The sequence below is a fragment of the Bison bison genome, unplaced genomic scaffold (genome assembly GCF_000754665.1).
Source record: "Bison bison bison isolate TAMUID 2011002044 unplaced genomic scaffold, Bison_UMD1.0 scf7180017864371, whole genome shotgun sequence".
Taxonomy (NCBI): domain Eukaryota; kingdom Metazoa; phylum Chordata; class Mammalia; order Artiodactyla; family Bovidae; genus Bison; species Bison bison.
In genome coordinates, this window is record NW_011494943.1 from 6,845,315 (window position 1) to 6,856,674 (window position 11,360).

Consider the following 11,360-nt stretch of genomic DNA (forward strand, 5'->3'; position numbering starts at 1 on the left):
ATGACTGGACCACTAGGGAAGTCCATTCAACCAATTTTATTGAGCATCGATGGTGGCCAGGGGCTCCAGCTCTGTCTTTCCCTTCCTCTGACATCATCATCTCCCCGGTTGCATTATTTTTCTTTCTTTCCTTTTTTTTTTTTTTTTTTTTGGTTGTGCCACATGGCATGCGGGATCTTAGTTCCTTGACCAGGGATCAAACCTGTGCCCTCTGTAGCGGAAGGGCGGAGTCTTAAGCACTGGAGCCCCAGGGAAGCCCCTCCCTCTACAGCTTGTTTTCGACGTCAGCTATCATATACTGCCCAGCAGTGATCCCCCGTCATACTATCTGGCCATAAGATTCAGTGCACTCTGTGTCATCTGCCTGCCTTAATCAGAAAAAGTAACACTAGCTGTTGAAACAAACAACCCCAGGGACTTTCCTGTAGTCCCGAGGCTAAGACCCCGTGCTCCCAGCGCAGGGAGCCAGGGTTTGACCCCGCATGACACAACTCAAAGGTCCTGCATGGTGCAGCAGAGGTCAAAGGTCCCCTGTGTGACTACTAAGACCCGGCCCAGCCGAATAAAATACACCTGTGTGTGTGCGTGCCGAGTCACGTCAGTCGTGTCCAACTCTTTTCGACCCCATGGACTGTAGCCTGGAAGGCTCCTCTGTCCGTGGGATTCTCCAGGCAAGAATACTGGAGTGGGTTGCCATGTCCTCCTCCAGGGGATCTTCCCTACCCAGGGATCAAACCCGGGTCTCTTGCATCTCCTGTATTGGCAGGTGGGTTCTTTAGCGCCACCTGGGAAGTCCCAAATAAATAAATAAATATGTTTTTTAAAAAGGGAGACTTTGTGCTTTTTTTTTAAGTTAAAAAACAAATAGATGATAGAGAAGACTCCAGACCCCAAGGGGCTGGGTGCTCATGGACCTACCCAGGCATCAATAATAGCACGAGGGGTGTGGTATTAGATGATGCTGGGTTGGGTCTTCCTGGGAGACTCTGGAGTTCCCCACCCTGGGGCAGCGATGATTCCTCCCTTCTGCCATCCAGATCTTTATTTGCTGGGGTTCATTGGGGTTAATTACTGTTGTGGTTGGGGTAGGGTGGCAGGGAGCGTTGCCTGGGACCCAGGGCCTGGAGGGGGAACCCTGAGAGTCAGGGATGGGTTTGGAGACCTGGAGGGTTGGAACCAGGAGTCTGGGGGGCACAGGGTGGACTAGAAAGACACCTCCTGCCAGCAGGGCAACCCTTTCTGTGCTCCAAACCTAGGTGAATGGGTCTTTAACCCTTTCTTGTCTTCCACCCATTCCTGCCACCCCCCAAATCATCAAAGGCCCAGCTCTGTGAGGCAAGTGGCATTATTCACAGGGGTGGGGCTGAGTGCTCTGGGGGGAAGTGGCCTCGCCTCTGGCTCAGACCTTGGTCAGCTAAGAGTGGGACCAGCACCTGAAGCTTCTGGATCCAGCAGGGCAGGACCACAGGGACGGGGTGTCTCTGCATCAGCCTCGCCTCCAGGGACCCTCCACGGGGTGCCAGTTACCTGCAGCCTCCATCCTGCCATTCTGCAGGGACAAAGCCAGGTTGGTGATGGCCCAGAGGCAGATCAAGGAAGCAAGACTGGTGAGGGAAAGGGGCCCGACCTGGATCCGGTGGGGATGCTGCTGAGGCTCTGGGGCCGTTGTCTGTCCCCACCTCACAGGCATTGAGGCTTCCTCAGCATCTTAGGTCCTTGAAAACCCAAGGCTGGGGCTCTTAGCAGCCCAGACTCCCGCCTTGTGAGGCTTTCTAAGGGTCATCTGGTCCCTCCCCGCCTGCACCAGGGCAACACCATAGCCAGTGTGGGTGATGACTCTGGGGTATGGAGCAGCCTGAAGGGTGTGTGGGGGGCCTGGGGGGGCCAGTTGCCAGGGCTGGAGCAGAGCGGGGAGTAAGGGCTGCGATTCCCGTACACAGGTTCCAGTCCTTGCTGTGTGACCTTAGGTAAGTCACTTGGCTTCTCTGGGCCTCAGTTTTCTGAAAGGGTGATTCGGAGTGGATGAAGGTGATACTATTAATATGCACTTTACCAGGAAGGTAATAAAAGGGCAAAGGTTTGAGGTAGATAGACTATCACAAATGCCATTCCTTGGGCTATGGTAATGATAGCAATGTTGTTATTTTGGCTATTGATATGATTTAAATCTAACATATATATAGGTGTCAGTAACGATATTCATAAATGGTTTCCGTTTCCAGTGAGGAAAAGGGCTGAACACCCTCACTTCCTCTATGTTGTCCTCGTCCTTGCCCACGTTTTGTGTGTGTGTGTGTGTGTGTGTGTGTGAGAAGGGCCGGGGTTCAGGAGTGTGATAATCCCCCCACTTCCATTGTGCATGACTGTGCAGAAGGTGTGCTAACATGGAGAGGGGATTTGGGGGTCAGTCCAGCATGGCACTGCTCTCTGCCACCAGCTCAGGGATGCCCAGGCCTCGCTGGTGCCCACTGAGCCCTCCCCCGTCCCCAGAGCCCCTGCCCCAGGTCCCTGGGCTGGTCTCCTGCCTACTGGACGTCAAGGCTGAACTAAGAGCTTTAGGTAGTTTATCCTCAGGACTGGCCTGTGACGTGGCGTATAATTATCCCCACTTACAGATTTAAATACCGAGGCTTGGAACAGCAAATCAGTCTTCCCAGCAAATATCAGGGCTGGCAGGCCAGTCTGAGCACTATAGCCCCTAGAAGGGCCCACCAGGCCCCTCGGTACCCGGATGGCCCTGAAAGATTGATTCGTCTCTACCCCGTTCGCTGCCTTCTGGACCACCGGCCCTTCTCCCCCTACTGCCCACTCCCGCCCCTGGGGCTCTGACTTTCCAACAAGCCGCTCACTGAGTTAGGGTTGGAGGAAGCTTCGTGGGAGCCCTCTGTTCAGGGTGAGGGCTGGAGCCGGAGCTTCAGCCTTTCAGTCTGAAGGAGCTGGAGCCCTGACAACGGACAATAGATGGGAGGAGTCTCAGATAGGCTCTAGGGGTGTCCCTGGTGGGTCAGTGGCTGAGACTCTGCCTTGCAAGGCAGGGAATGTGGGTTCAGTTCCTGGTCAGAGAACTAAGATCCCACATGCCTTGGGGCGACTAAGCCCATGTGCCACGACTAAGACTCTACACAGCCAAATAAGTAAATATTAAAAATAAATAAATAAACTCTAGACCAGGTCATGAAGCCCTCTGTGACTGTGCTCACACACACACACACACATACTCACTTATGTGCACACCTCCCTTCTCTGGAAAACCTGGAAACCCCCAGGCAAAGACAAATGAGCAAAACCACAGAGACACATGAGCACACGGAAGAGCACAAACAAATACAAGCTTCACAGGACTTTCTGTGCATTACACCCCATCCTTACCTGGATCCACATCAGCGTCCTCAGCTGCATCACATATACCCACACACATGTGGGTGCACACGGGCACACATGGGCACACGTGTACACACAGGCAGAGAGCCATGACTGGTATAGTTAGAGGCTGAGCAGGAGGGGGCAAAGAGGCCCGTCTGTCCCCCATCCCACCTCCCCAAGTCCTGCCAACTGAGCCCCTGTTCTGACCTCGGGAGCCCCTGAATCACCATTGTGCTGAGTTAGCATCTAGCTCAGTGAATGGGTCTGGGACTGCCATGGAAAGAGCCAGAGTTTGGGGTTTGAATCCCACAGCCCTGACATTTCTGCACTCGGAAGCTTGGTGCTGTGCAATGCTCAGTCATGTCTGACTCTTTGCGACCCTATGGACTGTAGCCCACCAGGCTCCTCTGTCCGTGGGATTCTCCAGGCAAGAATACTGGAGTGGGTAGCCATTTCCTCCTCCAGGGGGATCTCCCCAATCCAGGGATTGAACGCAGGTCTCCTGCATCGCAGGCAGTTTTTTTACGGTGTAAGCCACAAGGGGAGTCCCGAAGCTTAGAGAAATGACTTAAACCTGCCCGAGCCCCGGTTTCCTTCCCTGTCAGACACAGCCATGACACTGTTTTCCTGGGTTTGCTGGGCCCGCTGTGTAGAAAGTGCTAGATACATGCCCTGAGACAGCAGCTGACCAAGTGCAGCACTGTGAATGGTCCAGACTAAATATCCTGGCTTATGCAGTTCCCAGCAGGTCATTGCCTCCCACCCCGAACCTCAGTTGCCACATCTGTAAAATGGGGCTTGTATATCCTCCTGCCCTCCTGCCCTTGAAGGGGTGGCAGAAGGGATACAGGGGAGGGATCCTGAACTATCCTTAACTTTCTGAGAGCTTGGGAACATCAGAAAACCTTTCTGATACTCAGTATCTTCACCTGTCAAGGATAAAACCCCTCACCTGCCTACCTCACAGGAGTGGGGAAAGCTTTTGGTAAAGCTCAGACAGTGGCAAAACGGGGGCAGGCTGGTGGGTCTGCGACTCCCGCTCCATAAAAGATACTCAGCTCCTTGGGCACCTCAACAGCTCAGACTTCTCCAGGAGTCCTTCCCCACCCTTGGCTAGGGGACGCTTCTACAACCGCTGGCTGGATTGTCAACACCCCTTGCTGGTTTGATGAGGATGGGCTCTGTTTCTTTGTCACATAAGGGTCAGAAAAGCAGGACTGCTCACTGGAACTGCCTTGGACTCACCCACGGAGCCGCCGGGATCACAGGTGCAAGGAGCGCCCCGTGGGCCCGTTTCAGACCCCACGCATAGCTGTGGTCATTACCGACTGGCGTGCGCTAAATACGGGCAGCATAAGTGCTTTCCGTGCATCGTCATCACCCCCTCCCGATGACCTGTGCGGGTGACACTTTCATAACGTAAGATCTGTTTTACAAATGAGGGAACGGACTCAGAGAGGCTGGGTAGCTTGCCTAAGGCAACATCTGGACCGGGGAAAAGCCAGTGTTGCCGCCCAGATCCTGCTGCCTTCTGGAGTACGACTACCTCCCGAGCAACCCAGGCTGGTCTCAGAGAAGGTTACACAGACACACGCTGGGAGGACGGAGTATGGTGCCTCCCGGGACTGTCTAACCTGGGGACAGGCGGCAGCTGGCAAAACAAGGGGCATCAGGCGACCTAGTATCACTTAACTCATTTGGCTGCTCTGTGATCTTTGGCTTGTGGCCTCAGTTACTTCATCCGTGAAAAGAAAAGTTTGTTGGGTCTTCCCTGGTAGTCCAGGGGTGAAGACCCTGCGCTTCCAATGCAGGGGGCCCAGGTTTGATCCCTGGTCAGGGAACTAACATCCTGCACTCTACAGAGCAGGCAAAAAAAAAGATGTGCCACATACCCTGAGGCCCTTCCTGCCTCTGATTCCTCCCACCATTCCCACCTACTGCAACTCTGCAATCTCATTTATGATGTAATGTCACAGCAGTCTAGCTAAAGCGTCTTATTATTTCTTAAAAAATTAATTTATGTACTTATTTTTGGCTGCACTGGGTCTTTGTCCCTGCAAGGGCTTTTCTCTAGTTGTGGTGAGCGGGGGCCACTCTTCGTTGCGGTGCTCGGATTTCTCATCGCGGTGGCTTCTCTTGTTGCTGAGCACGAGCTTTCGCGTGTGTGGGCTCAGGAGTTGTGGTTCCTAGGCTTCAGAACACAGGCTCAGTAGTTGTGGCACACGGGCTTAGTTGCTCTGAGGCATGTGGGATCTTCCTGACCCAGGGATGGAACCCAAGTCTCCTGCATTGGCAGGTGGCTTCTTCACCACTGAGCCACCACGGAAACCCTAAGGCTTCGTAAGCTGGGGTCCCTGGACCTCTGCCGGCTACAGGAGCTGCCTGGAATCAGGAGGAAAGTTGTGTGTGAGTGTAAACGTGTTCAATGTGCATTTTTCCAGGGCAAGTGTCCATTCTGGCACCAGATTCGAATTCCCCAAAGCTAAGAATCATTGATTAGCATTTTAGAATTTCCCTAACCTCGATCTAAATTTTAAGGGGAATGAGTAGCGAAAGGTGAATCCCTACTGTATAAAACCCCCCTTCACTGTGTTTAAAGTCCCCTTAGGCCTCCTGGAGCCACACCAGCTGCTGCACCCCAGGCTTCCACCCGTGGGGACCCCAGCCCCCACTGCTTCCGGTTAGTCTCGCCTCCACGCCGAAGCTCGGGTCTGTTCCGTATCGTCTTCTGGCTTCCTCACCCCTATGTCCGTCCCCGGACCGACGGCGCCAGGAGGCGGGTCTTTGGTGAGGTAGGTGCAGTGACCAGGACCGCCAGTAGGGGTCACGAGGTGGCAGAACGCCGAGGAGCACCCGAGGGCGGCATCTCGAGTCTCTGCATCTTAATTGGTCCCCTTGGCAACCAAGGTGGGGGTGAGGATAGGGGTGATGGGCGGTGAGGAAGGCCTGGCAGCAATCAGGAGGCCTGGGTCTCCTCGGTAGGCCTCAGGTTTCCCATCTGTAAAGTGGAGGGAGGTGGCCTGGAACCTCTAGACGCTCGCTAGGCAATCTTGTGGCTCTGATGTCCTATAAACCTTTCTGATGGTCCTGGAGGGAGGAGGCTGTCTTGAACTGCTCTTGGCAGCAGCACTGGGCCCAGCAACCTTAGGGAAAGAAGCAAAATGACTCCAGGGCTCTTTCCCAGACTTGACTGAGAAAACAGAGCCCATTGTCCTGCAGCCTCAGGGCAAGCCTTACCCCTGGGAGAAAGGACATCCTAAATAGGACTGCCCCACAAGTTTCCTGGGGATGATGAGGGAAATGGAGACCCCACTGGAGGCTGGGGTGGGCTGGGTCTTAAGATCCTCCTCACTCAGCTGTTGGGGGGCTCTTCTGAACCCCCTCTCTCCATCAGCTCTAAATCCTAGGTCCAGAGAGAGCAAGGTGAAGACTTGGGATGAGGGAGGCTCTGCAGAGCTGTGTGGGGGCTGCCCTACCATCTATCCCAGGACCCCCTCCCCGCCAAGGAAGAGGACCGAGTCCTCATAGATACAAAAAGTCCTTCTCCCGCCTCCACCCTCTTGCTCTCTCCACCCACCCGTGTCCCACCCCCACATGAGTAAAACAAGACATAGTCATGACAAAAACGCAGAATGTTTTCTACAAAAATTATAATGAGCCTGCCGGAGGGGCGCTTCGTACAGTGGTGGGAATTGGGGAGCCTGCCCCACCCCAGCACTGGGAGGACTGGGAGGGCGCCGAAGCCATCTGTGGACAGGGAAATGCAGGGGAAGGCAGCTCCCAGCGCTCCTGGAAAGTTGCATCGGCACCTAAGGGCGGCCGCAGGCCCAGAGAACAGGCAGAAGACTGAGGCGGGCTCAGGGCAGCCAAGCCTTCAGTGTGGGAACAGGGGCCTTCTCCATCACACCCACCTTGGAGCATGTGTGTGCCTGGGGGCCATCCTCAAACACAGACACACTGCAGCGAGGCCTGTGGTGTTCTGTGGGGGTTCTCTCTCCCCTGCCCCAGCCAAGGGGCCCCAGGAAGGAGCAGCTGGGGGCTGTGGCAATGCCCCCCCCCCAGTAGGAGCCACTTCCCAAGCTGAAGATCAGAGATGGGGGGACCATTGTCGACAGAGAGCAAGGACGCATCCTCATGGGGGTATATGTGCCCCCTGTGTGTGGGCTTTAGTGACTCTCCCACACTCAGGACCTGGTCTGAGGACCCTCTGAGGCTGGCCTTTCCACCAACCTCACCAGCATGACAGGTCAGGGACTCTAGCTAAGCTCTCCCTCACCTGCTACCCATGCAGAACCAGAGAGGCACCCAGAGGCTTCCAGAGCTTGAGCGACATCCACCAACCAACCTCCTGACACAGAGCCCTGGGGGTCTGGGGACAATCAGAGCTTAGACTCTCCACATCCCCAAGGGTCCACCTCGCAGGCCTCGCCCACACTCGGCTGGACACCTGGCTACAACCAGTCTCTGCCTTCCTGGGCCTGCGGGACCCTGAACCAGTTGGCAGATGCCTTTGCCCGGCGCAGAGCATCCCCGCCGGGCCATAATACTGCAGCCAGTTGCTCTAGCACCTTGGATCCACGGCCCTGACCCTCTTAGGCAGGGGGTAACAGGTTGGGTAACCAGGCTGCACATCCGAGGATAGAGTGAGTGGAGAAGGTCGGCGTGGGGAGGGCCAAGTCAGGCTGGACCCCACGCCGGGGTATGCCAGAGGGCACCAGTCACCCCACCCCAGCCCAGCCTGGCACTCCAACCCCCCACCCCCAGCATGGCCGGTAGAAGGAGGGGAGTTAGCCATGCTCAGTGACAGGCAGGGGACTAAGCTCAGGCATTTGGCTGAAGAGTCTAGCTGGGAACCTCCTCCCTGGGGTGTATGTGGGGAGGGGAGGCAGCCCAAACCCTTCCTTCACAAAAAGGTAGGAGGTGAGTCAGCAGACTGAGCAAGATGACAGGACCCTTGGAGGAGAAGTGACGATGGACCATGGTCCCCAAGATAGGTGCCCCCACCCCCCCACACTTCCATGCAGCTCTAACGGGCACTGGGGCTGGCCTTCCACGAATGCACATGTCCTTTAAGGCCACTCAAACAGATGTGGCTTAGGGACCCTGAGACCCCTCAGAATTGATGTTCTGGGTCACTCTCTTGGCCTTCCAGGTGCCTGCAGGCCATACCCTCTGCTGCAGAGTGTGGACAGGCGTTCAAGAGAGATGACCCGCATGGTCCTTGCTCCGGGGAAGGGGCCGGGGAGCTGCAGGGCTGGCAACTGTGAGGACCTCGTGGTCCCCCTGTGGGTTGTGGCAACTTGCAACTCATTTTGGTCTGGGGAGAGGAGCCCCTGTTACCTGTGGAGAAACAGAAACAGACCTGAGCTAAGAGTCTTTGGAGGCACTACTTTAAGCCAAGACCAACTATTCTGCCCACTTACCTTCCCCGGGCAGGCTGATGGTCAGGGATGCAAAGAGTGGCCTCAGGGTGCCCTCCCATCCCCCAAACTCTAAAACAGAGCCTTTCCCCTCCCCGCCACCCCCGCCCAGCTGTGCAGCGTAAAGGCCAGAGAGACCAAAAGGGGGCGGCAGTGTTTGCTGGGCTTGTGGGACGTTACGACGGAGCGTCAGGGCCAGGCGGGCCAACGATGCTGCCAGTGAGACGGCGGCCCTCGGCTCCCTTGTGGCTTTTTGAAGGTGACAACTCTGCCCTCAAGACTGCTGTTGGCCCTGATGGGAGCATTTGCTCATGTTCCTGGTTCCAGGATTCAGGGACCAGCAGGTAAAATATCTGCCTTGAGGGTTTGGGCATCTGGAGAGGTGACTAACTGCCACACCCTCTATCCCATGGGAGTCACCCTGTCCCTAGGCTCTAGAGCCACAGGGATCAAGCCCGACTCTCCACTCAGCAGCAAAAGGACCTCCGGCGAGCTACTCTAACCCTCTGAACCTCCACTTGCTCACCTGTCAGATGGGGATGACATAGCCCCTTCACGTGAGAGCTGGGGAGAATTAACTGAGGGAACTTGCACAAGGGCATCTCTAGTACCCAGGAGATGGCAGCGCTCAAAACAGCCTGGCTGTGATTGCCACTGTGTCATCCGTAGGAAGACACCCATTTTTCTCCATTTTGACATCTTCAAAATTGAGATGCATTTGACATCAGCTTCTGGCAACGTTCCCCGTAAACTGGCAGCTTCTTTGTCAGAATTGGGGGTAAATAAGTGGTTTCCCTGATGGCTCAGTTGGTAAAGAATCTGCCTGCAATGCAGGAGATCAGAGTTCGATCCTTAGGTCGGGAAGATCCTCTGGAGAAGGAAATGGCAACCCACTTCAGTATTCTTGCCTGGGAAATCCCAAGGACAGAGGAGGCTGGTGGGCTACAGTCCACGGGGTCACAAGAGTCGGACAGGACTTAGCGACTCAACTTCAACTTCTTCAAGTGGAAAGTGTTAGTTGCTCAGTCGCGTGGGACTCTTTGGGACCCCAGAGACTATAGTCTGCCGGGTTCCTCTGTCCATGGAATTCTCCAGGCAAGAATACTGGAGTGGGTGGCCATGCCCTTCTCCAGGGGATCCTCCCCTCCAAGGGATTGAACCCGGCTCTCCTGCATTGCAGGCAGATTCTTTACCATCTGAGCCACCAGGGAAGCCCCGGTAAATAAGTGAGGCCTCTTGTAATTGATGACCACCTGGTTATTACCTCCCCCGCCTCCCCAAACGGCAGATCCACCCACCCCAGGGAGTTACACACAAGCCCTCTCTTCCCATCCCTGCCGAGGCGCTGTGCACTCACAGCTCGGTGTCTTCCAGGGCCGGCGGGCGCTCCAGCGCCTGCCTCCGCCTCCGCACGGCGCCCAGGATCTTCTTGCGGGGCCCCAGGGGCACGCTGATGCTGCGGAGGTCGAGGTCCGAGCAGAGCATGAGCGCCTCCAGGTCTATCTTCTCCTGCCGCAGGAGGGAGGTGAAGTCCTCCATGTGCAGGGAGGCCAGGAACGTTTCCAGCGGGCTGGTCTCGGGCTCCAGGTCCTCATCCAGGCCCAAGTCCAGCTCGTCCCAGGGCAGCTCCTCCCCGCAGCTGCGGTCCTGCAGGCTGTTGGCACTGCCCAGGCTGTCGTCGTCGAGGCTGGCGGAGCTTTGCAGCCGCCCCCGCGGCGGGCCCGCGCCGTCTAGTGCCGCGTCCTCGCGGCCCAGGCCGTGCAGCCCGCTGCTCAGGTAGTTCCTGCGGAACACCATGGTGCCCAGGCCCGGGCGGGTAAACAGGGAGTCGTGGCCGGAGTCGGTGCTGACCTCCGAGTGCGCAGGCTCGGCCGCCAGCGTGGCATGGGAGACACTGTCCTCGTCGGAGAGGAACATGTCCCGGAGCGGGGCGCGGCCCCACTCCTTGGGGTTGGCGTAGGTGCCCTGGCGCACGAACATCACGTCGCTGCCCAGCTGCAGGCCAGAGAGCGAGCGCACACTCTTGCGTCCTTCCTCGGAGATCTTGAAGGTGCCCTCACCGCCCTGCTTGCGCCGCTCCAGCTTCCGCTGGATCTTGGTCTTGCCCGCCTTGGTGGTGCCGTGCAGGGTGGCCTGCGAGTAGGGCAGGTGGCCGGCGAGCGCCAGATGCTGCAGCCGGCCGCTCAGGGTGCTGGACGTGAGGCTGGAGAAGCTGAGCGAGTCGGCACGCTCGGCCAGCTCGCGCCGGAAGCGCCGCTCCATGCGCTCGTGGTGCTTGCGCTGCAGCTTGGCGCACTCGCGGATGCGCCGCTCCGCCTCGCGGAAGGCCTTGTCCTTCAGCTTGCCCACCAGCTTGGGGCTGAGGCTGCTCTGCTTGGCCGCGATGGAGTCCAGGTAGCGCACGCACTCCATGTGGCCCTTCATGGCGGCCATGTCCAGCGGCGTGTGGTAGTCGTTGTCCAGGCACCAGATGTTGGCCCCGAAGGACACCAGGAAGGAGAGGCAGTGCAGGTGGCCATTGGCGGCCGCCAAGTGCAGGGGCGTGTTGCCCCAGATGTCGCACTTGTCCGGGTCACC

At 56.9% G+C, this 11,360-nt stretch overlaps 1 protein-coding gene across 2 annotated transcripts in view; it reads right to left on the reverse strand.

Moving 5' to 3' along the window:
- Positions 1-10,136: 10,136 nt before the first annotated feature.
- The window catches only part of USH1G (Usher syndrome 1G (autosomal recessive)), a 4,435-nt gene continuing 3,211 nt past the window's right edge, over positions 10,137-11,360 (reverse strand). For both annotated transcript variants that reach the window (XM_010856135.1, XM_010856134.1), the window contains one exon: positions 10,137-11,360. This exon is cut by the window's right edge. In XM_010856135.1, coding sequence (XP_010854437.1) covers positions 10,137-11,360 — 1,224 coding nt within the window.